The following is a 26,315-nucleotide window of genomic DNA, read 5'->3' as shown; positions in this document are numbered from 1 at the left end:
TATGAGTGGCAAAGAACCATTGTAGTCACCCACTGGGCCTGGGAAAGTGAGCAAAAATCACATGCACTTGCATCACTTTTGTGCACAAATGCCACTGTTACATGGAAGCAATAACTACCATTTGGACTCATAAAATCTGCTTCCAGGCAAATACGAATTGATCACTAATGAATTTTGTTCATGCACAACTGATACGCATAAATGCACAGGGACTGGAACTACAGTGGCTTACATCAGCTAAGGTTCATTTGTGCCCATGACTACAGGCATACAAGTCAGCTAATGGCAGCCTATGCTGTAAGCAATAGTGAAGTTCAGGGAGAAAGAAAAAAACTAAAAAAAAAAAGGAATTAGAAAAAGTGTATGAAAAAGCCTTCCTACAAAAGAAACCTTCAAAACTGTATTTTAATCCCCATGTAATTAAGTGACAAATCTACTGAAAATGGAAAACAGGCCAACACGATGATTTAGGAAGTTGGTTGATAAATAAAGCAAATGAAAGCAGTCTCCAAGGTAGAAGGAAAAAAAGAAAAAGCAAGAAATCACATCAGTGCTCAGTTAAGAAGCGTGCAGTACTCCTTCACTCCCCACTTATATCTTTTCCAAAAACAAAAACCCTCACACATTCAGATAAGTCAGAATAACTGTTTCAAGGACACAGAAAGGAACAAGAGGCTAGCTACACAGTGTAATAATGTGCCCATGGATAAAAAATTCTCAGTACATCTTCTGCTCCTTCTGCATTTCTTATCTCAGTGTTTATAATGACAAATGGAAAACATAAGCCAGCACAGTCAACTTTCTAAATGTGAATACACATGCAAATGCCAATGTGACAGAGGAAGAGCTTCAAGGCACAAAGAAAAGCAAGGGCTGCCCAACAGCCCCACTGGCTTTCTGCAGGAAGAAAAATCCCATGCATCCAGATGTTTGGATAGTGTGCTCTCTAAAAATCGTTCAGCACACAGCAAGAGCTACTCAGCAGGGATTTTGCTCTAACCAGTAGCTCTATGTCTGCAGACTTCATCTGGTGAGAAAAAAGTTGGACAGAAAGAAGTTGCAAACACATAAAGTTCTAGGACGAAAGATTCTGGCGGGAAAAAAATCAAATGTATTCTCAGTTCTTTAGAGTAAAAAAGTTCTTCTAAAATGGGAAAGAAGGATGGAAATACGTGCTGAGCTGCTTGTTGGTTTTTACTTCCATCCCCCTGGCTAAGAGGCAGTTACAGAAGCCCTGGGGCACAGCAGCTTTTCTATTGCCAAGGAAGTGGGTCTGAGTGGGTCACAGCTGCCAGCACAACTGCTTCCCCAACACACTGTAGAAAGCTCTTCTTGATTCCTGCCTCTGGTGAAGATAGCCCTGGACAAGCCCCACCAGTACCACTTACATAGAAAAACAAAAGCAATCTTCTCTGAGGTTTTCCATACCCATTTATGCAACTACATTTCACACTTTCACGGAAGCTTCAGACAGGTTTGACTGGTGAAAAGAACGAATAAAACTTCTCAGTTTAGAGGCTCAACTCTAAAAGCTGTGTCTAGTTCAACATGCCTCCCCAGCACAACAAACACTACACTTTTGTCAGAGCCCATGCCTTACTGAATAAAAACGTATAGCACTTTAGACGTTAGCTCAGATGAAACACAGGCACCTACCGGCACATGCACGCACGCACACACACAGAGCTGCAAAGATAATGAACCAAAACTGCTTGAAAGGAGTAGTAGGGAAAGTGCAAGCTTTGCAAGCTGCAAGCTCCAAAAATGGAGAACTAACTGGAAACATCTAACCAGGGATGCAGAACCCTGTAACATTATGATTTATTTAAGACAAACAGTGGCCAGAGGCAATGAATCACACAGCTGCAGATTTCCGTCATCTAGTTTAACCTGCACATTGATCAGAGTTTACCCCTATATTAATCACTTGAGATCATAATCTAACACACTCTTAAACACCTCTCCTGATTATGCTTCACTTATCCCCTTGTCCTTACGCAGGTCATTCCATTGCTAATTGCACTTCTAGTTAGGAGAAAAAGTGTCTGTCTAATTTAATTTTGTCTTTTTTAGTTTCAAGCCGTTGCTCCTTGTTATGCTGTCTCAAGCACTGTAAATAATCCCTTCCTCCTCCTCCATATTATTACCTCTCAAATATTTATAGACTGCTATATCCACCCTTAGACTCCTTTTCTACAAGCCATGCATCATTTTTGTCATCCTTCCCTCTATATTTTCAGATTTATCTATGTCCTTTTATAATGAGATGCTCAAAAATCCTTTGCAGTGTTCCCAAGTACAGTGAAACTGAAGCTGCAGAGAGGCAGAAATGCACCCACACCCCCCCCACACCCCCCCCCGCCTTGCTTCACAGGCAAAACCTTTTCAAACAACTCCAAGCAAATGCATGTGAGTTTGGTATGAACTGAAAATCACAAAACTATGGCCATCACACTGGAGAGTACTTCATTTATCACATAGCTTTATCACTCAGAAATCCTAAAAGCTTCTTTGGGGAAAGTTTTACCCTCAAACAAGGAAACATCACTCAAAATTAAACACACTGAATATTTCCTTAGTCCAGCTTGAAACAGGTTTAACAGCTGAGAAAAATCACCATACAGGCAGAAGATCACCTCCAACAACTGCTTCCCACAAAAAAGTCTAGCCCACACGGTGGATATGACAACAATGGAAGAGGGAGGCAATACACTTCACAAACTCTAAAAAGAGACACATACAAATGTGATTTTTTTTTTTCTTTCACCTTAACTGCAACTCACTGGAGCAAACCAGATGATGCTGGACAAAAGTATTAGTTATTTGTAGGTGAAGGATGCAAATATTACTTTTTTTTTTTTGCCAGCTGTCACAATCCAGTAAAGACATGTCATATTCAACCATCCTCCTTTCTTTTGAACAGATTTGTTGTCTGTGGGACAATCTGGGGAAACACACCAGGAAGCAATGGATAAGGCTGCTTTGCTCTAGGTATGAAAGAACTGGCAGGACCAGGAGGCAGCCAGCAACTAAAACCAGTGAAGAAGTAGTGAAGGGCGCAGCAGGAAAAAAACTGATTTGGAAAGTAACAAGATGTAAAGACAAAAGGAAAGATCAGGGTGATGGACAAATAACCGCTGCAGACCCACCAAGACCTCTGAGAACTTGCAGCCATCACGTTAGCCTTGGCACAGGCAGGCAAACCAGCTAATGCCTCCCTCTGCTTAATGCTCAGCTCTTCTGAGGCTGCTGCCACCTGAGCTAGCAATTCTCCCCATCCACCTGTCAGCATCCACGATGCTAATTTTCTGCTGAAATCTACTCTAGATGTAGACATCAACATTTTTTAAGTCATAAGACTGAGGCTTGTAATTACTGATCAGTATTGAGGGTGGCTGAATTTACCATTTCAGTACCTTGACAATGTCAATACAGAAAATGCATGAATTTTGTAGATTCACAGAACAGCTTATTTTGAAAAGGACCTCTGGAGGCCAGCTGGCCCAAATTCTGCTCACACTACCCATCAGTTGACTTGAGTCAGACTTTTTTGACAAAACCAAAATTCTAATTTTGACAGCACATGACATTATACTGTAAAGACTTATAAAGGACTTTCTTTCAGAAAGACAAATCATGTAATTACCCCCCCCCCAAAAAAAAACAAACCCAAAAAACAACAAACCAAACCAAACCAAAAACCCAGGCCTGGCCCTGAGGTGAAAAATGTCATTTTTTTTCACCTCATTACCTATGTAGCATAACATCTGCAAGGCCACGGCACCCATTTTTGAATACAGTGTCATAGAGAAGGTCACTGCAAAAGATAGTATCAAAAAAGCAAAGAGTGAAAAAGGTAGGGTTTTCAGTTTCACAAGGTAGGCAGTACCTAGTTGGCAAAATGTAAAAAGGACACTATTTTGTTTCCATCACACATAATAAATGTAGCAAAGGGAAACAACAAACACAAGCTTAGTATTCACAATTGCTGACAGAGGTATGTTTGTCAACCAGTGATAGTACAAACGCACCACAACAATGCCCTTACTAACGGTCATTACAAAGCCAACAGGAAATTTGCCACCACAAAGCACAGCAGCAGGAGCTAGCATCGAGCATCCTACAGTAGTCCCACCTATATTGGATGCTTCTAAATTGGGCAAACATGAGCGCAGAGCAGCAGAAAGAGGGAACGCTCTCCAGCCTGTCACTGGGTGATGCGTGTTGCAGCCACACCACCCTATCTGCCAAATATGATCATTAGTCCGTGACTAGGACCAAGTAAAATGGATGAAAGGTGCAATGCAGTGTCTCTTCTTCACAAAATTCATGCATTTTTTGTTAGCCGTTGGAATGTGCTGCCCTGGGAGGTCGTGGAGTCACCATGCCTGGACGTGTTCAAGAGGGGATTGGATATGGCACTTGGTGACATGGTTTAGTGGTCATGAGGTCTTGGGTGACAGGTTGGACTTTGATGATCCTTGAGGCATATTTAGAAATCACTGTGGGATGGGGAAAGGGGAGAAGGGTGATCACGGAACACCTTCAAATGACAGCTGCTTACACTAAGGTAAAGAATCACAGAATCAGTAAGGTTGGAAAAGACCTCAAGGATCATCAAAGTACATTTTAATCATAGAATCATTTAAGTTGGAAAACACCTTTAAGATCATTTAGTCAAACTGTTAGCCCAACACTGCCAGGTGCACTATTAACCCCTGCCTCTAAGTGCCATGTCCATACATCTTTTAAATACCTCCAGGTATGGTGCCTCCACCACTTTACTGGGCACTTAAAGTTGTCACCCACAAAGCTAAATGTTGTCACCCACACACAGTTATTTAGTCAAATGCTTAAGAAACAATGTATTTGAATTGCTAAAATAAATAAATAAATAAAATCCACTGTAAGAAAGATGACTGCAAACCAGCTACAACTGCACTGACCAAAAATTTGCAAACAATTAAAATTACTTTAGAATCAAGCATCTTAATGTTTTCAGATCTCCATTTATGCAAGTTTGTTAAATGAATATTTTTTATTAAAAAAAACATAATTCAATTAATAAGAAATTACTAAAGCGGCATTAATAAAGGAAATACTTCCCTTGACTTTTAACAAATACTAAGATCAAAGCTCATGCAAATTTTGTTGACTGTAAAGAAATTTCTTTTTTGGCCTTTCTGTATAAGCAAGGGTTTTCTTGTTCTCCTGAGTTACACACAATCTATGTTACTGAATATACTGCTTTAATCTCTAGTCAGCTTTTTCCATGTCCATAGGCAAAACATGCAGTAATCCAAATATGAAAGGAATAATTGAGTCTATTCAAAGGTGACACTAACATGATTGCAATAACAAAAACAAAAAAGCAAATAAAAAAGCTATTTATTATTTTATTAGCCAGTTCTTCTAAAAGCTTCCCAAAGAAATTTCTCCATATTGGTCTGAAATTGCCTGTCTGCAATGGATGCAACAAATCCATCTGACAAGGCTTTAAATGGCCTGCAAAACAGAGTGATATCGTTTGACAGGCATACATATGCACTGTCCTTTTATTAGTCAATGCAGAACATTGACCACTTTAGAAGCAGCTCTTTAACCTGCACTACTGCCATCAGCACAGACAAACAAAAAATGAAATTTTCTTTTCCTTTCCTCTGTGTGTGCTTTGCTTTTTCCTTTTTTTTTTTCCTATCTCTACAGCAGAAGTCAATTACATCAGTTTTGGTTTTTATGCATATTTGATCACTGTATTTGTCAGGCATAAGCCCTGCATAGGAAAAAGTATTTTGCCTAGAGTTTTCACGCCAGCACCTTCATGCCCTAGTTGTGCTTAGGCATGATTTTAATGAATATGAAGATAAACACTGTTTGGTTTGGGTTTTATTTTGTTTGACAAGGGTTAAATGTAATACAGTAAGGCATATTAGAGTGGAAGGACTACGATCAGTCTTCTGTAGTTTATCACACCTGGCCACACAGAACAGATGGAACACCATATCAAAACATGTAAAGTAGATAGCTCTGCTGCTGGGGTCAATTATATTGCCTACATACTTGTCTCCTATACGATGCTGAAAACTCTCCAAGTTTGAAGAAGATACACAGCCAGCCAACATGCAATTGTCAGAATTGTGGCAGAAGCACGTATTTCAGGAGAAAAACTCCTCATAAATCTCTACTTGCAGGTATACACCCTACTGAATTCAATTACAATGCCAGTCTATACTAAACTAATTTTGATTTACAAGTAAAATTAATAAATTAAAATATGAAAGATTGATTCTGGGTTCTTCCCTTTTGCTAACCACTCCAACAGCAGAATATTATTCTTGGAGAGGGGACTCTCCATAACTGCTGCTGCAAAGAGGGAAGAGGTTCATCGTTGGGCAGGTGTAAGCAATATCAGCTCTTGTTCCAAGCATTTTACCTGGTGGTGTGCTAGCTGCTGTCATGGCTGTACTTGTTGAGTGCACAGGGCTGCTGCTTTCCAAGAGACAAGAGCTGCCACCACTGTTCTTCTTAACAAACATCTCAGGGGCACTGGGCAGAGGCACCGGCTGGCTGATTCCCAGTTCCTCTTCCTGAGCTTGCTGCCTTCTCAATGCAACCTGGGAACAAGAAGACAGACATAGGCATGCTCTCTGGCTTGAGCACAATTTATTAATGGCAATAATAAAAGACTCAAAACTGTTTTTTCCTCTCATCACTCTCTGCAGTGTTGATATCACAATCCAGCCAGTGAGTATAGAAGTATAGAAACGAGGTTATAAAGCTATTTAAAAACAACCCTTTTTGCATCCAAACATATATGAACAAACCTATTAAACTGTGGTGCCATATACATCTTCCTCCAGTGAGGCTACATGAAGATGCATTAAAGCTGACTGTACTCACCTGAAATAGTTCCTCCTGGACAAAACACACTGTGAGAAGCACTACCACTAACCTCCTCTCTGTGATGGGGATAACCCAAGTCATTTGCAGGGCTCTGCTGTGTCTCTTCATCAATATAAAGCAGCTCTTCAGGAGGGTTTATGCCTGCAGTCTGCTGCTCTGTCCAAGGTCACTTGGCACCCTCACCAGCTTTCTGCTGGAAACTGAGCCATTCAGAGCCATTCAAGGGAATTTCAGCACACAGCAACTTACCCTACAACTTGCCAGGTGACTGATTCGCATCTGTATTTGACTCTTGGAAAGCTGTCCCAGATGACAGGCTGGGATCATGAGCTTTTCTTGCTGGAAGTTCTCCTGGGTAACTTGGACAGGACTTTGCTCTATTTCCATGTTCAACAGTGCATTTTTCTAACAGATGTGTAATACTACTAGAGAATTAATAGCAGCTCTTGCAACAAAGCCATCCCAAAGACTAGCAAACACTACGGGTAACTTTGACTTCACAAGCCAGTAACCTTGACCTGTAAAATTCCACCCGCACCAAGAGGTTTATGGATGAAATATATCAAAAGAAGGAAGGAAAGACAGACTTTCCATGCATAACTCCTACACAGATAAGGACTGGCTAGAGAGGCTTTCAAAGCCATTTCCAATACAAGGCAGGGAAGAGAAACGCCCAGGACAGTTATTGCCAGAACCCACTAGTAGGAGGCTTTCCCCACCTGACACAAGCTGCTGGGCAGCAGAACATTCCGTGCAGAAAGGGACACTTGCACACGGAACACACCATTTCATGCTCCCTCCCCCAAGGCAGGCAGCAAAAGGATCCACAATTATTACTCCGTGGTTCACACTGAGCAAAAAGCGCACAAGTAACTTGGGCACAATAACAATTTCTGGACCATCCGGTTGCTGACATAGAGGAATTACTTTAAGGAATGCAAGCTCCCAGTGGGTTCAGAGGCCACTTAGAATACCTACACTGAATAATTAAATAAAAAACTTGGGAAGGATTAATCCAGGGCTGCTCGGGTGTTTTAAAACTGTCAGTGGGATACTCATTTTATGCGTGATCACGAAACTCTCTGGACATTAGTTGCAAACTGGGTCGGTGGGTCTGCAACCACTGCCTTGATTTGCACCGGCCGCCCTAACGCCCTTCCATGAATTTGTCTGCGGGAGATTATTGGCACGAACAACGTGCGGCTCCACTCGCTGAGCTCAAGCACGCCAGGAGCCATTACGTGTCCAGGGCTCCTCTTAACGAAGCCTTCAAGATAAAGGATCACAAAGACTAATACAGCGGTCATTGACGTTGCCACCGAGCTGTGAATTCAAGGGGAGTACGTAACGAAAAAAGCTATTCCTACACAGAACTGGATGCAGTTTGGTTTCTTAGCGAATACTACTGAGACCTCGTTTAGCATTTAGATTACCCAGCTGCACAACTGTTACAGAACCGCTCTATGCAGAATCAGGAACAACGCCGGTAAAAAATGTATTTTTAGAATGCACGCTCCTAAAGCCACGTAGCACCAGGGAAAGCAGATACACCGAGTCCGAAACCACCAGTGGAAAATATTCTCGCTAATCAATTAGTTGACTAGATTACTCATTATCTAGTTAAAACCAAATGGATAAACGACAATTTTAAGTTAACAAAAAAGTCTTTCCTCTCGGGCCGTTTCCGTGCAGACCAGGGCCGCCAGCGGGACGTGGCTGCGGCGGGTCGGGATGCAGCTGCGAGACGGCGCGGTCAGGGAGCAGCCGAGCGCTCGCCACGATCACTCACCGCTGCTGCTGCTAGTTCGGCATAACTTAAATCCTATATGCCTTCTCCTGTCGTTTATGCAGCACAACTCCCAAACCAACTAACGCAGGAGAAAGCGCAGAGCCTCGATAATTTAGTTAGACGGCTGTCTAACTGCAGCTGTGGGCCACTTGCCGGCGGCCGCGCTGTCCCTGCGAACCCCAGAATGGCGCGGCACCCACCGCCGGGCACCAAATCCCTCCGGGCGCCGAAGAACGAACCCACCGTCGGCAGCACGCCGGGCAGACGGCCCACCCGCCCCGCACAGACCCTGCCGTAGAGCAGCAGCGACGGGAGGCCACCCCACGGGGCTCACCTGCGCCGCCATCACCCGCTGCCGCTCGGCGATCAGGCTGCACTTCTTGCACTGGCAGTCTCGCCACATGCAGAACCGCTTGTGCCCCTTCAGCGGAGACGAGTAGCCGTGGTTGCGGCAGCGGGCACATTTGGGCAGACGCGGCGGCTTCTTTCCCGCTGGGGAAGCAGCCATGGGTGCCGCCGCCTTCCCGAAGCCGCCCGCCTTGTGCCCCAGCCCCGCGGAGTCCGGGGGCTTGCTGAAGGCCGGGGAGTCACTGGGCATTGCGGAGGGCTGCGGACAGCCGAGCGAACGGTCCGTACAGCTCTGCCCTGCCCCGTCCCGTCCCGCCACCCCGCGCGTTTTTGCAGGCGGTGGCATCCCGGACTCGCCCCTCCCGCCGCGGCTCCCCGCGGGCCGGTCCGTCCTGCAGCAAAGCCCTCTTTACCCCGGCGCAGGGCAGGCGCCAGGAGTGGGGGAGCGGCTACCCCTCCCTCCCGCTCCTCCTGCTCGCCCAGGCCGGCTTGAGGCGGCTGCGGCTGCTACCGGCCGTCGGGTACGCAGTGGGGCAGTGAGTGCTGGGCCAGGGCGGCATCAAGCCCCCGGCTTCGTGCAAGAGGTACCCGCGGGGCACAGCTCGTCCGCGCTGCTCGCCCCTCGCCCCCAGTTGAATGTGGCTCCGCGGCTTCACTGTTCTCCCTCGCTGCCGGAGCCAGGACGGCCCTAGGTTGCGGCCGTGCCGGTAACGCCCGCCATGTGCTAGGAAAGCAAGCCGGGTTGCAGAGAAGCCATTTTTAAGCCTTGTGTTCCCCTGGCTTGGGAATGCCGGGTTTGAGTAGGTGTCCGACACGGCCTAGCGCCGGGAGAAGCGTGACCCTCAAATACAGCATGCAACGTCCTGCAGCTCAGCTGCTTTCCATCATGAGGCTGCTGCTTCCTTGCTAGCCCACATCTCCCGTTTGCAGATTACGTTACAGTCATCCCTAAATGGGTGTAAACACGCTTTTCGGATCATTATCTGTGTGGGCAGGTGATCCTAACTATAGACAGTGAGACCGTGGTGACATCTCAGTAACCAGCACCTCTGGAGCAGATGTGAGTGGCTAGAGGACTGTACGCGGCAAAGGGAGACAGGGGAAGATGCTTCTGCTTCTCCTTTTTACGTAGGTTCTCTTTCCAACTTGGCACTATGTGATTTATACACCCATGCAGCTCTACAGATATTATTTACAGTATTAATATTTTCTCTGTTACACCTTTAAATCTTTCTGGGTTCAACTTTAGATGACGCTATCTTCATGCTGAAATGAAACTATTAAATTACATCTCAATCTAAGATGAATGACAACTGTCAAATGAGTGACTTAACAGAGATGAAGCAGAAGGTGCTTGAGATTATGTGAGGCTGATTTATAAAGATTGCATAAAGATTTCTATAACCCCAGCTTCATGACTCAGCATATCAGATGGTAATAAGTTACAGTAGGTAGAAATTTATTTCTGCTAGAAGAAGCCAAGGAAAGCTTCTCCCTCTTAAAGATCAGCTATCTCCCAGCTAATTCTGCCAAGACCAAGCCTCCTGCATGCCAGTCTTGATCTGAAGAAAGCTCCAGATTTTTGCAGCCTAATGCTCTATGTTAGCATTTGGTAAATTGAATTTAAGGAACTCTTTCCTTCATGGTACAACACTGAAGGCATTTGTGGCAATAAAATAAACCCAAATGAATGGTCTGAAAGGGTAGGAAAAGAAAAAGGACACTCAGAAATGACAAGAGAAGGAAGAGAAAAACTGGAAGGAGTGGGAAAAAAAGGCAAGAGAAGCAAAGTGCCCAAGGCAGGCAAAAACGGATGAAGGAGAATAGTCACCAACTGCTCATGTATGAGTTTTCACTAGGAAGTAAGTGGGACATCCAAGCTCAAAGATGAATCACTGCTTCTCAGGCTAACTGTACAGATCTGTGTTACCCATAATGTTACAGAACCTACTAGTGAGGAACAAAATATTAATGTTGCTTAGTAGTGTTTTCTGTTCTGGCTGAATGGCACCAAAATACCTAGATACTTGATGAGTACAGGTATACCACAAATCCTTTAATGATGAATTGCTAACTCAAATTGCACTTCTAATAATGTTCTACTGTGTAATGTTTGTCTCAAAATATTTTAATGGGTGTTTGGTGAAGATGATAATGCTTGACTGGATTTGACATCCATTGGAGTCATGAAGGGATAGGATATGGTTATAGACTGGCAGCAGTTCTAGCAGTTCTAACAAGAATCTGAGCAATCTCACTGCAAATCTTCAGTAAATCATAGTAATTTAATGCAGGTCTTAGTGTTTCTGATTCAAATCCAGTGATGATGTCAGTGACTAAATATTACTGCAGTGTGCCATCCCCTTTACAAATAAATGTAATTAACGTTTCTGGTGAAAAAGAACCCACAACAAAAAATAAGACATAAAAAGAATCAAATTATATTTTGCCTTCTTTTTTCCCCCTAGATAGCTGGTAGCTATCCTTTAGCTTCAACTCTTTTGCCTAAGTCTTTAAAGTACAAAATGTCATCTGTTAATGACAATTTGTCCTTTGTACTGATTCCTTGAACCTTGAAAAATGTTTTATTTGCTAACAAGATTGTCATTTTTTAGGGGCAGATGTGAACAAGTCCACCACTGTGTTTGGCATGACTGAGCATCTCAGTGGAGTGGTAAAAAATTAAAGAGGACTTGATTCCAGCACCATTGTCTGGAAAGTGAAGACCTTTAGTTTCACAGTAGTCAGTAGTGGTGGGTGCATTTAGTAAGCTCCTTTTAGTGGCCTGATGCTGTTTTTTTGTGTTTTTGGTTTTTTTTTTTTTTTTTTTTTTTTGTTTTTTTTTTTTTTTTTTTTTTTTTTTTGCTGTCAGGGGGTCAAGCCAGGGGGTTTTACCTGCTTTGGTTAGAGCAGATCTTTATGACCCTCTGTGGTCATTTTATAGACCATATCACCAGGGCTGGTTGTGGATTCTCAGCAGAGCCTCAGCTGCAGGAGTGGTGAGGATAGAAGATAAAGTATTTACACTGCTGGTCTACATTGTTTGAAGATATCGATGTGTCCATAAATATTCTGGAAATGTAGAACAAATTATCAAAGACAGTCAGAGGGAGTCAAGTAAAGAAGGGAATTGGTGCCAGCATGTTTCCTTGAGGCACTGACAGGGGATGGGGAGCTCCTCAGTGTCAGAGTTCAGTGCTTGACTGCAGCTTTGAGTCTCTTGGCTGTCCTTCAGCCATCAGGTTATCAGAATTAACTGATGTATGGCTACCCCCATCTCCAGTCTTGGAGCTATGGTAGTCCACACGTCAGTGGTATCAGCTGGTCTACCTGTGCAAGCAGCCTCTCATGCAAGCATAAAGTATTTGCTGGAGTGACAAGCATGAGCGTGACAACCAAGTTGATTGAAAAGATACTTCAGGAAAAATCCAGTAGGTGGCATAAATAAACCACGCATTTTTGCAGGTTCTCTTTACTTGTACAGCAGTCCTCTTTCCTTCACTCACTGATTTTAAACCTCCTTTAACTTAACAGGAAAGCTGAAATTTTGTCCTCTGGCTGCTAAAACTCAGCCTCACACTGAAGTTTTCTATTCCAAGCGGAGAATTTTCTTGACAATTTCTGGTAGAACATAGCTTTTTAGGTTTGGTGGGTTGTTTTTTCCTTTTCGTGCTTTGTTCATTTGTTTCTTTCTGTGTTCATGTTTCCACACTTTCTGTTTTCAGGTTATACCTCTAGAACTAGCAACACCAGAAGGAATCATAGGAGTTTCCTCTTAGAACACAGAGGTCTGAAAACAGATGTTTCCTTGAAATGCCCAATATTTACAAACTTAAAATCAGCCCTCGTGCTGCTGTCTCAGACTATCATAGAGTGCTGGTACCAGCAGCATTACTCAAGATTAATGAAATCTGAGAAGCTAAAAGTCCATTCAATCTAGCTGAATCTTTAATTCAGACATAAGATTTCAAGTGCTTTATTCTTTATTGCTCAAAAAAAGTGTTCCTATGGTATGGGGCCTTCAGTTGTAGGGAGCCCGAGCATGCTAGTTGAGATCTCTGCTCCTCAAATTACTTTTTTCTTTGCCATATCAATCTCAGAGGCTCATACTTACTAAGTGAAATAAACTGGAAGCATTCTATAGCACTGCCACCAATCAGCTATATCAGCTATTTGTTGCTTTTCCTTAGTGAGAGTCCCTGAGGAGTGCATTCACAGCCTCTTACCAGTGAGCTCAGTGATGTCTTTCTGCATCAGTCTGAAAAGGTGCTCTGCCCAGCTCTGCTGGCAAAGACCACTTGTAAAGTGGGTAAAAATGTATGTGCTCTTCAGCACCATCATTTCACATTCTTTTCCTTTGGGAAGATAAGGCGTGACACCTATCTATGGGATCTTTCTCCAAAGAATGCACAAAGGGATGCTGGCATCCCTTCTTGTTAGAAGGGATAAAATTAAAGAACAGGCTATCACAGCAGGTACTGTGCTTTGATGACCATTGAAGTAGGAGTTTCATTCGCACTCTGCTTGTCATTTTCCTGCCCTTGAAAGGTGGGCACAACATCAGTAACTGCAGATGAGCCGCAGCTGAGAAAAGCCACCAGAGATTCTTGCCTGAGCAAACACGTCTATTAGGAAGACACATACTCATCAGACTCTAGAGTTTAATGGTTATGGTAAAAATTATTTATATAAAAATTGAGAAAAGCCTACCTGTATCCCCTTCATAGCTGTGAGATCAATCAATGAAGTTGGCCCACAGTCGTCTAGAAAAACACAATTCACTAGACACAAAATTCAGTGTCTTGCATTGTGCCAAGTGCAATACAAGTACAAAGCAGTTTTTAAGTACAATGAAGCAAATAGAACAGAGATATTTTTAAAATGTATATGTTTATCATGTCACCCCTGTGAATAGTTGTTCTCCTAACAAGCATAAGGAAACAAAAAAAAATTACCATATTTCAACTATATCACCTGTTTCTTCATTTCCTCATTTATCCATGCAAGTTAAAATAATTTCATTGCAGATTTAAAGGCTGAAGAGGGCATGCTCTCAGCTCCTCTGAGATTTGAATCATTGTTAGTATTTGACCCCAGTAGTTATTTGGAAGCATTATTAGGTTCAACTTCCAAAATAGAGGTTAAAAAGTGAATATGGGGGTTTCCCCATACTCACTGGGTTGCTTCTTCTCTGTCTTCATTGTTCATTTTAGGCATACTTAAAAATTAATTGGATCCAGTGACTTAGAACATTGAAGACTCTTGCATGACTCATTAAGCTGACATTTCTAACATTTGTAATTCACACTGTAAGAATGATAGAATCCCATAAGCCATCTATATGTTCAAGCTCTTTCATGAAGGTAGGACTATGGAAGAGAATGCCCTTAGTTTCGAGTATCATCATCAATTCAGCTCTAAGACATCTGTAATGGAGTAGAGTTTGATAGACTGCCAGAGTGTGAAGAACTAAACTCCAACCTCTTAAAAACAGGCAACACAGTTAATTGCTACTTTTTAATTTATGGTCTTTACTCTTTTAATGGATACAGTTAAATTTCTGCTTCATTAAGCAAACTGAGATTGGTATTTAAAGGAACAAATAGATCATTTCAAATTATAAAGCATTTGCTTTATTACCTACCCTTTCTTTTAAATTATGTAGGGTTTTATTATTTTATGTTCCTGATCTTCAATAACTTAAGGCAGCTGGAGATCTATGATCATGAGAGAGAGTTTCAACTGAGATAACAGAAGGGGCATTTTTTGCTATATTTTATTTGCTGTCCAATTTATTTCATTATTTTTGCATTATTATTTCTTGCTCCTCGTTTTGATGCTTGATAGAAGAAAAGATGTTGTTACAACAGTTCTTTCTGAATTTATCTTCTAATTCTTTTTAAGCCTAAATAAATAGAAAGTGTCTTTTCCACATACTATTCTGTTCTCAAGGGAACACATTTCATTCTGTGCGACATCCCATTAAAATCAGTCAGTGTGGCACATGTCTAAAAGTAAAGTGTTGTGCTGCTCTTCCCCCATTTCTTCCCCCTTCCCACTGAGGAGTTGCAGGGAAAAGGGGGCATGGGTGATGGAATCTGAGCTCTTCCAAATATTTTAATGAAAGTCAAATGGCTGTTACTCAAGCAGCCATGCTGTGAAATGACTTGATGTGAGCTGCTGACCTTTCACATCTCCTAGGCTGAAAAAGAGGGGTTCTTCATCCCAGTCAGCCTGACTTTTTTCCCCTGCAGCTTCTCATCTGCCTACAGTGCCATGGAGCCCCCAGAGCAGTCCTGCAGTTCAGAGTTGGTCCCCAAATGCTGCAGACAGTGTACTGACCCCCAATCTTCAAGGACTCTCCAGCTCATACCTCCTCTGTGCCAGGAATCCAGAGGAGGGACCCAGGAGATCTGGGTCCCAGGAGACCTACATCTCTCTAAGGCTTTGCTTAGTGCTATCAAGATACAGGTAATCAGAGCACTTGGGTAGGTGTCTTCCTTAGGTAACAGTTTTCTATCACCTGGTCAGCAGTGTTGGGGTTGATGTAAGAATTATATGCACATTGACTAGGAGTAATTGAGATTGTTTAATTCTGTTGGCCAGAAGAGGCTAAGGAAGGTAACATATTGTTACAAATTATTTCAGTTGCCAGGCTACTAATTTTAATTAGGCTATCTTTGCCTAGATACAAAGATGCCTTATCTGGTGGTGGGGACATTGTATGGAAAGTAATTAGTCAGATATCTTAATTTTCTGTCATCCCTTTGCAAACAGTGTCTCTCAGATGCCAGAATAAAGGTGTTCTGAGCCTAGCTCAGGCACTCCAACTAAGTGCATGCAAGTATTCATATTGCCTGAGTAAAGTCTTTTTAAATAGATTGAGAGTTTGAAATTGTAACAGGTAACACATAGTAAGGTTGAGAATAAAGAGCAGCTTTCACTGCATGGTTGTTTAAGGTGTTTTTTTTTCTTTGCTGTTTTTAATAAACTAAGGCATTGCCTTTTCACTACTGGAAGACAGTTTCTATAAATTCACAATACCGTTGTCTTAGAAGATCACTCATTAGGTGCCTGAAGGTGAGTACCTCTAAAATTGCCCAAGTATCTATTAACACAATAGCCCATAATGCCTCTTTGTAGGATTCACCATGTTCTACTAGATGAGTGGCACATACCTTAAATACCTTCCTGGATACTCACTTTACCTGATAGTCTGGTGATATTCTGATCCACTGGATGAAGAACACATACCTTAACCAGCCTCCAGTACCTGTTTATGCTTCTCTGCTCCAATGAGATCACTCATTTGATTTTTTTCAAAGCAACCTTTAGGAATAAAATGAAAATTACACAGAAAAAGAATACTTACCTGGTCACATCATGACATCCCTTTTGTTAAAATTTGGGCTGATATGGAGCCCCAGTTTTATTGTTATGGAGAAATGTTGATACAAGAAATATCTTGCATTTCCCTTTTCTTCCTTTTCAGAGAAGGTCTCTAAAATCTTTGTAACTGTCAATATTAAGTCCCACTCACAAGAGATGGTCAAAATAACAGATGTCCCAGACCTAGTGATATGGGATTGCACACTTAATCATAGTTTATAAGTGGACCAGTTAATGTGATGGTGGTAGAGAGAGACAATGTCAGTTCCAGCAATGGAACTAGGGAGTGCCTTGGGCTCGAAATGTTGTCAGGGAACAGAAGGAGTGACTTTCACACACTAAGATGTATTGTGATGTAATCAAAACAGTGGGAAAGACAGTCTCATTGTAAAGGTCTCATTAGTTTGCTTACAGTCAGCAGTAAAGGAGGGAAGCATAAGAGTCAGGGTTTGACAAGTAGCATGTCTTCTTTTCAGTCCCACACTCACGCTTTCCAGGTCCCTTCCACACGGCTGTTTTCCAGGCAGGTGGATCCCAGTCTGAGCTGAGCTCCAGGATTACATATTTTTGAGTACAAGATCCTACACTTGTCCTTATTGAACTTCATAAGGTTCTTGCTAGCCCATTCCTTCTTCCTGTCCAGGTCTTCCTGGAGGGTGGCTCTCCTTTCTGGAGTGTCAATCTCCCCACTCATTTTGTTGTCATCTGCAAACTTGGTCTTGCTCTTGATCCCAACATCCAGATCACTTGTTCATCAATTCGTGGAATGGTTTGGTTTGGAAGGGACCTTAAAGATCATCTAGTTCCAACTCCCCTGCCATGAGCAGGGACACCTCACACTAGATCAGGCTGGCCAGAGCCTCATCCAGCCTGGCCTTAAACACCTCCAGGGATGGGGCCTCAACCACCTCCCTGGACAACCCATTCCAGGCTCTCACCACTCTCATGGGGAAGAACTTCTTCCTCATGTCCAGTCTGAATCTCCCCACTTCCAGCTTTATTCCATTCCCCCTAGTCCTATCACTACCTGATATCCTAAAAAGTCCCTCCCCAGCTTTCTTGTAGGCCCCCTTCAGATACTGGAAGGCCACAATAAGGTCACCTCGGAGCCTTCTCTTCTCCAGACTGAACAGCCCCAACTCTTTCAGTCTGTCCTCACAGGAGAGGTGCTCCAGCCCTCTGATCATCCCGGTGGTTCCTTTCTCTGTCTGTGGAGCTTACCGCTCTGTTAGCAGCTGTCACGGCAACAGTGCTCTCAGTTCTTCCAGAGGTGATTCTAGGGCACAGATCACAATGTTTTCCCTTATCCTGACCTGGTATTTCAGGAGAATACTGCTGGGCTCCTTGTAAGCACAAAGCCTGTGTAGAAAAGAACGGGCTTCTAATTCAAGGTTAAGTTAGTGAGAGAAAGTGTCTAACACCAGTAGGTTGGCTCATACATGCAGGCAGGCAGCTGGAATATTTTATTAATAACAGAGGAAGAAAATGACTGAACCAATACCAAAATACGGGGAGAAACCCACAAAACAAACCCCAACAAAACCTTACTGCTCTGCCAGAGGGTGGTTATTTGTCTCTGCAAGCTTGTTGGATTTATCCGGTCTGCAGAGGTCTCCCATCTCTGCAGAGAAGTCACCAGGGAGGCCCAGGGCGGCAGTCAGGATCCTGCTGAGGTGCACCTGGGCTCTCCAGCAGATCAGCGGGGCATGGCAGGAAGGCACTGGGTGGTTTTGTTCACACAGCTTAACGGAGGGATTTACAGTCTCCTCCTGTTAGGCTAGTGGGGTGCAATAAAAGGCCTCTAAGCAGATATATGTGGTTGGACTGGAAAATTCTTACAATAAATTTGCAAGAATGAGTTCATAGTCACACCCCCTCAGTACCAAGTGGCTGGCTGGCTGGCTGGCTCTAAAGTTGTTCTTCTGGCCTCAGAAATGCCCAAGACCAGTGTAGGGCACTGCAGCATGATTGCCAGAGAGAGCAGGTGGCTTTTCATGCCTCAGAAAAAGTTCTGATACCATGGCCAGGAAGTAGAGGAGGATCTTTATTAATCAGCCTCTTCCCCAAAGCATGTGAAAGAAATGTCCTGTCTTCATTGAGGTGAAGTTAATGTGGCTGAGCAAGGAAGAACAATATTACTACAGGAGCATGAGCTACCTTTTCAACTCTGTGGCTAGCCAAAGCTCTTAAGGAGAATGCAGCAAGGGATCTTTCTGCAACAATGGCTAAAGCCATTAAGTGAAAAGCTGGAAAAAAAGAATTACTGGTATATCTCCTAGAAATATCTCTTTGCTACTTCCACTTAGGTCAGCACTTAACACATAATACAAAAGCACATGCACTGCTTTGAAAAAATGTTACTCTTTATGTTATCACAGTAATAATCCCGGAAATAGCTGTAGCGGTACTTAGAGGACATGGAGATTGAGGCCTGCTATTTGTGGCTGAATATATTTAATAATACTCTACATACTCCCCAGGGCTCAGTTTGGGGGGGCAACTTTATTTACTATCTTTATCAGTGTCTGGATAAAGGGATTGAGTGCTCCCTTATTGAGTTTGCAGATGCCACCAAACTGGTGGGAATGTTGATCTGCTCAGGGATGGGAAGGGAGAGGGGATCTGGACAGGCTGGCTGGGCCGAGGCCAGCTGGATGAGGTTTAACAAGGCCAAGTGCTGGGTCCTCCACTTGTGTCATGACAATCCCATGCAATGATACAGGCTGGTGGGAGAGTGGCTGGAAAGCTATCTGGTCGTAAAGGCCCTGGGGGTAGGGTACAACACTGGGCTTGCTAGAAATAAGCCTGAGGGCAGCACAGCAATGTTTGAAGGATAGTGTACTAGCAAGGTCTTTTGGTCTGCCATATCAGTGGAGGTAGGGAATGGAGACTCATGCAGCAGCAAAGACACTGGGGTTACTGATGAATGAGCAATTACAGGAGCACCTGAGAACAGCCAGGTAGGAATCAGCTTCAGTAGAGACCCATCTTAAATATCTCTGCACTAACACACAGAAACATGAAAGGGAACAAGAAGAATTTAATCAGATGCATCAGTGACGAAGGCTAGAGAAGATGTGGGGCTTCTCCAGAAGGAAAATGGAGACCTGGTCACAAGGGTTGTCCAGGGAAGTTGTGAATGCCCATTGCCTGGAAGTGTTCAAGGCCAGATTGGATGGACCATTGAGCAACCTAGTCTAGTGGGAGATGCCCCTGCCCATGGAACTAGATAATCTTTAAGGTCCCTTCCAACCAAAACCATTCTATGATTCTGTGAATTAGAACAGAAACATGGCAAGAGCTTTAGACCAATGAAGTGTTTCTACAGTAATGCAGAATGGGGAAACAAAGAGGAGGAGCTGGAAGCCATTGTTTGTGTGTTAGGAAAACTGCTAATTCAGGTGTTTATGGGTAAGAATCAAGGACAAGACCAGCAAGGCAAATGTCCTGATAAGAGGCTGTTACAGACCGCTGAACCAGGTTGAAGAGAGAGATAAAGTATTCTTTAGGTCTGGGAGAAGTCCCACAATCCCTAACCCTTGTTCTCATGGAGGACTTTGACTTTCCTGACATCTGCTGAAAACACAGCAGAGAGGAAGCAGTCCCAGAGGTTCCTAGAGTGTGTGTAGAACTTCCTGACACAGCTAGTGACAGAGCCAAGACACATGCTGGACATTATGTTTGTGAACAGAGAAGACTCGTGGGTGATGAAGTGGTTGGAAACCACCTTGGGCACAGCAATCACAAAATGATGGAGTCCTCAGTTGTTGGAGAAGTCAAAAATAGGGTCAACAGAACTGCCATGTGGGACTTGGGGCAGGCAGACTTTGGCCTGTTTTGGAGATTGGTCAACAGAGTCCCTTGGGAGGCAGTCCTGAGGGACCAAGCAGTCCAGGAGGGCTGGACACTGTGTTCAAGTCTTAAAGGTGCAGGAAGAAGGCAGGCCACTTGGGAGGACTACAACATTATCTTGTGGCTATGCAGGGAGAAAATTGGAAGGGCCAAAGCTCAACTGGAAATTAATTTGGCTCCAGCTGTTAAAGAGAGCAGGCAATGCTTCTACATGATTTTGAGGCTCAGGGGAGACCTTATTGCTCTGTACAACTACCTGAAAGGAAGTTGTAGACAGGTGCGAGTTGGTCTCTTCTCCCAGGCAACCAGTAGCGGAGTAAGAGGATGCAGTCTCAAGTTGCACCAGGGGTAGTTTAGGCTTGAGGTGAGGAGAAAGTTCTTCACAGAAAAAGTAATTGGCCAGTGGAATGTGCTGCCCAGGGAGGTGGTGGAGTCACCGTCCCTGGAGGTGTTACAAAAAAGATGGGCTGTGGCCCTTGGAGCCATGGTTTAGTCATCAGAAGGTGTTAGGTATTAGGTAATAGGTTGGACTTGATGATCTCTGAGGTCTTTTCCAAGCTGGTTGATTCTGTGATACAAATATATTGGCAACGAAAAGAGGACTAAGGAGTGTCTCTGACCTTTGTTGGATTCAGGGGGGAACATAGTGGTAACGAATAAAGAAAAGGCTAAGTTACTCAATACCTTCTTTGCCTTAGACCTTAGTAGTTAAGACCAGTTGTTTGCTGGGTACCCAGGCCCCTGAACTGGAAGATAAGGGTGGGGAGCAGAGTGAAGACCCCATAATCCATGAGATCATTAGTGGCCTGCTGCACCACTTACACATACACAAGTCTATGGGCTGGAAGACATGCACCAAAAGGTACTGGGGAAGCTGGCAAAAGTGCTCACTAAGCCACTTCCCATCATTTACCAGCAGTCCTGGGTAACTGAGGAGGTCCCAGCTGACTCGAGATGATGCCCATCTACAGGAAGGACTGGAAGGAGGACCTGGGGAACTACAGACCTGTCAGTCTGACTTTGATGCTGAAGAAGGTCATGGAGCAGTCGTCTTGAGTGCCATTATGCAGGGCAACCAGGTGATCAGGCCCAGTCAGCACAGGTTCATGAAGGGCAGGTCCTGCTTGATGAACCTGATGTCCTTCTATGACAAGGTGACCTGCTTAGTGGGTTAGGGAAAGGCTATGGATGGTTTTTAACTAGACTTTAGTAAAGCCTTTGACACTGTCTCCCACAGTATTCTCCTTGAGAAACTGGCTGCCCATGGCTTGGAGGGGTCAACACTTCACTGGATTAAAAAACAGTTGGATGGTTGGCCCTCAGCAGTTGGTGGCTGGTGTTCCTCAGGGCTCAGTCTGGGGGCCCCTCTTGTTTAGGATCTTTATCAATGATCTGTATGAGTGCACCCTGAGTAAGCTTGCAGATGACACTAAATTGGATGGAAGTGTTGATCTGCTCGAAGGGAGGAAGGCTCTGCAAAGAGATCTGGACAGGCTGGGTCAATGGGCTGAGGTCAGCTATCTGGTATTTAACAAAGCCAAGTGCTGAGTCCTGCACTTTGGGTCACAACAACCTCATGCAATGCTATGGGCTTGGCGAAGAGTTGCTGGAAGAGTTTCTGCATGGCAGAAAAGGTGCTGGGGATTCTGGTTGATAACCAGCTGAACATGAGCCAGCAGCGTACCCAGGTGGCCAAGAAGGCCAACAGCATCCTGCCCTCTGTCAGGAACAGTGTGGCCAGCAGGAGCAGGGAAGTGATCTTGGCCTTGTACTCAGCACTGGTGAGGCCACGTGTTGAGTACTGTGTTGAGTTTTGGGCCCCTCATTACAAGGAGGTTGAGATGCTGGAGTGAGCCCAGAGAAGGGCAACAAAGCTGGTGAATAGCCTGAAGAACAAGTCTTGTGAGGAGCATCTCAGAGAACTGGGATTGTTTGCTCTGGAGAAGGCTGAGGGGAGATCTTAACTGCTTTCTACAATTACCTGAAAGGAGGTTGTATTGAGGTAAGCGTTGGTCTCTTCTCCCTAATATGAAGTGATAGAATGAGATGAAATGGCCTCAAGTTGCACCAGAGGAGATTTAGATTGCATATTAGGAGAAATTTCTTTACTGAAACAGTGGTTAGGCATTGGAATAGGCTGCCCAGGAAGGTAGTGGAGTCACCATCCCTGGAGATATTCCAAAAACGTGTAGTTACGGCACTTCAGAACATGGTTTAACAGCCATGGTGGTGTCAGATTAATGGTTGGACTTAGAGGTCTTTTCCAACCAAAACAAGTCTATGACTCTAATCTCATCGTGGTCACTTCAAGACTGTTTAATGCAAAATCCTCCTTGCATGTACTCCAACACTGCTCTTTGGCCTCCTACCGCTGTCCCACATCAGGCACTCAGAGGAAGGCCCAAGCATCCTCATGTGAACTGAAGACCTGAAAGTACCTCTTTTTAGCAAAGAAATGCTTGCAGTTAAGCTTTCAGTTGGTGGACCTGGATGCAGACACAGAGCAGGAAGGGATGAAGTTTACAGACCCGCACACACACATCCCACAGAATAGGGCTGCTTGCAGCTGACTTAAAAGCATGACTGCTGTTTCAGCCAGCTCTGTCATGGCTTTCAGAAGCAGGAGGACAACTTCAGCTTTGGGCTGCTTCCATCCCAGTGAAGAGCCAATCCTCTGCATCAGGGATCAATGCCAAGGCTTGCATTATTCACATCAGGGCTGAACTGAACCCAGAGCAGCAGATTTCTCAGCCAAAAGTATGAGACACCAAGAGAAACAGACATAAAAGTTATTTATAGAATAACTCGAGTTCTTCCAGCTGTATCAGAAACCTCTTAAAGTATGTTTTGCAAAAGTGTCTTCTTCAGTGATTGCATTTAGATCAGTATTGTTGGCTGTTTTCCATCATACTGAAATGCAGTATCAGTAACCCTTGCCTCTTTTCACTTTATGTTATGACAGTGTAACTAGAAAAAGGCAGTGGCATGTTTTACAGTCTTGAAAAAGTGCCAGAGATTTTATATATTCACCAACAGTTGGAGTTCAAAGGTGATGACAATATCATGCTTGGATATACTGGCAGTCAATCACCATCTGCTCTGAACTGACAAAGAAATGCCAGCAATAGTGTGTAGGGGGAGTTTAGTTCAGAGCCAGTATGCATGGTAAACCCTTTAATCCCAGCACCTGTGATAAATGCTACCCAGCATTAGCAGCTGGAATTAAACTTGGCTTGCAGAGGGCATTGATGGATACAAATGATTTTGGGAACCTCACAACTATTTCCTGGAGAAGGGCTTGACTTCCACAGTGTGAACTGTTTCCGGTGCCAAGCTCCTGGAGACATGAAGGCCATCCAAGAGAATAAAATGCTAGGGGATGTAATTTAAAAGGTTTTTATTTTTTTATGCAGCTGCTCAATCCATTAAGTCTCCCCTAATAGGATTTTTTCACATTCACTGATTTTGGTAAAATAGTCAATTTCTTCTCTACTTTTCACCTACATCCACAAGCACATTCAGAGTTTTGGTCGCTTTTGTTGATCTTTCTGACATGGCATACCACGATGGCCTACCTCACCATACAGCTAAAACTGGAGGCACTTTGCTTTATGAGGCATTTTAACCCAAGGCAATGACCTTTTAGGAATAAACTAAACACTGCACAGAAATGGAGAGACCACAGCCTCATCTAACATTTTCTAACGCTCCAGGCCAGTTCTGGGTCAGCCCTTTTACTTACCAGGAAAATGTCACCTAAATAAATCCAGGAACTCCGAGTTGCATAACCTGACTCTTGCATGCAGTTGGAAGGGTCATATTCTGAGAGTGGAGGTCATCAGAAAGCAATACGATCACTCAGAAAATCTTAACCCCTGACGTGTTGGTTTCTGAGAAACAAATTATCGATGGTGGAGGGAGGGGTGGGTAAAAAAAGTGTACCCAGGTGGCCAAGGAGGAGGCCTGTATCCTGGCCTGTATCAGGAACAATGTGGCCAGCAGGAATAGGGAAGTGATCTTGGCCCTCCATTGCTTATTTCCAAGTTGGGAAAAAAAAAAAAAAAGGATTCAGATATGTTTGGTGACTAGACACTTAAACCACTGGACCAGTTTTTGAAAACCCTTCTATGATAGCTGCATGCCCAGGACTCCCACTGATTTGTGGGGAGAGAGAGAGACAGGGAGCTGTGCCAACCCAGAAAATAAGTCATGGCCCTCTGCTCTGCAAAGTTGAATTCATGAGTGTTTTGATTTTTTTGTTTTGACCCTTTTTTTTCAAATATCTGTGTGCTAAATGAAACACAGTAGCAAGGTAGTAGTGCAGCAACAAAGATAATTGTTTAAAAACCTATTTTTGCGGGGCAAAGATCTATTGGACATGTTACTAATTAGGATATATCCTACAGCAATACAGTGGCATTACAATGACTCAGCATACTCTCTAACAAAGTCAGATTTTGGAGTATAATCTACTGGGTTTAAAACTGCTGTCACAGAGTATCTCAAGTTGGACAAGACCAACAAGGATCAAGAGGTACAACTCGCTGCTCCTTGCAGACTAGCTAAAACCACTGTAAAGAGATATGAGCAGGAGTTGACAGTATGATTACTAACTTCCTTTAGAAAGCACAACTAGACTGGTTTGGGTCAAATCAGTGCTAAATAAAAGTCACATTCTTGGCAAAACTGAAAGCAGAACCCTGTCTCTGGTCCAAATTCTCTTCTAGCAATGTAGTTTTTCCAGTAGATAAGAATCAAATCCATTAGATACAGGGAAGCATGTATAAATAAGTTAACATGGTTTTCTGTAAAATCAGAGCCAGAAGAAGGATTAAAGAAGATAGGCTTTTTCTTCACTTCATCAGTTTGATTTAATTCCAGCACCATGTATATTTTAAACTCAAAGACTAAACCAGATTATCTTGACTTTGCTTTCTGGACAGTTGGTCCAAGTGTGGCCAGAGGTGGAAGATCAGCCGTCCTGAAAATGAAACAAAAGCCACTCTTGCCATGTCCAAGGCACTTGCATTAACCTAGTTGTGAAGTGAACAAGGAATTTATTGGAAAGTGCTGGTGTCACGTGTTGCATGTGACCAGTTCTGAGGTTGCTGGAAGAATGCTTGTGTGGGGCACACCTCAGCTCCCTGCTACACAGGACAGCCTGCATTCACTCATCTGAGTGAAGATGGCAAGGCAATGGATTTTTTTTTTTTTTTTTTTTTTACACAATTGCTGCTACCATTTGCTATCAGTCTGGCATCAGTGGAAAGACCTTATTTTCACAGTAATTTGGCAAGTCAGTAACATAACTCTTTAACCATCAGGCAGAGACAGAATCTACAAGCAATTATATGCCAAGCGAAGACTGACATTTTTTATTACATGTCCTTCCCCCTGTCCCAGCAGAAAGACTTCACCCACCCTTTTCCCAAGGGACGCTCCAAAAGACTAAGGAACTAGTGTGACACTGGTACCACAAAGTACCACACCAGCTCTGACCAAGCTCACAGAAACTTCACGCAGTTCAAGCCACATCCATGCAGGCCAAGTCAAATGTTTTCAGCGGATCCCTACTTCAAGACAACTACATAGGAGAACCTGGACTAATAAGGACTTAAATAGGGAACGAGGAAGGACACAGAAATGTTTAGGTCCCCTGAAGGAAGGCATTTGTGTGTACTTCTGTGTCTCATCAGGTAGATCTGAACTGACAAGGACATGGAGACATTAGCTTAGGACTTGCTCCAATGCCAGCGAAAAAGCCTGCCCTTCACCAAACTGCCAGGATACTTTGGAATATAAAGCTGGAAGTCTATATTTCAACTGGTAATTACTTTGAAGTTCAGGTAAACCACTTGAATACTGTCTGCTGGTGCCTCTCTATAGTGCTTTGCATGGCTGAAAGAGGCCACTTCTAAACAGCAAAGGGTCCACCCCAGCCAGCATGCGCAAAAACTGCCAAGACAGGTCACTGGCAAAGCTTTTTACTTTGCCTGTCAGCACATGAAAGCTAGTTTGGGCACTGACGCTGTTT

General features: G+C 43.7%; 1 protein-coding gene across 1 annotated transcript in view; it reads right to left on the bottom strand.

The window, feature by feature from the left end:
- The window catches only part of DMRT1 (doublesex and mab-3 related transcription factor 1), a 54,404-nt gene extending 45,105 nt beyond the window's left edge, over positions 1-9,299 (bottom strand). Inside the window, exons 1-2 of the mRNA XM_054397852.1 lie at positions 9,027-9,299; positions 6,434-6,614 (exon numbers count right to left, since the gene is read on the bottom strand). Coding sequence (XP_054253827.1) covers positions 6,434-6,614; positions 9,027-9,290 — 445 coding nt within the window. The 5' untranslated portion in view covers positions 9,291-9,299. The remainder of the gene's footprint in view (positions 1-6,433; positions 6,615-9,026) is intronic.
- Between the last annotated feature and the right edge of the window lie 17,016 nt (positions 9,300-26,315).

The sequence above is a fragment of the Indicator indicator genome, chromosome Z, assembly GCF_027791375.1.
Source record: "Indicator indicator isolate 239-I01 chromosome Z, UM_Iind_1.1, whole genome shotgun sequence".
In the NCBI taxonomy this organism is placed as follows: domain Eukaryota; kingdom Metazoa; phylum Chordata; class Aves; order Piciformes; family Indicatoridae; genus Indicator; species Indicator indicator.
This window is presented reverse-complemented; position numbering and strand designations above follow the sequence as displayed.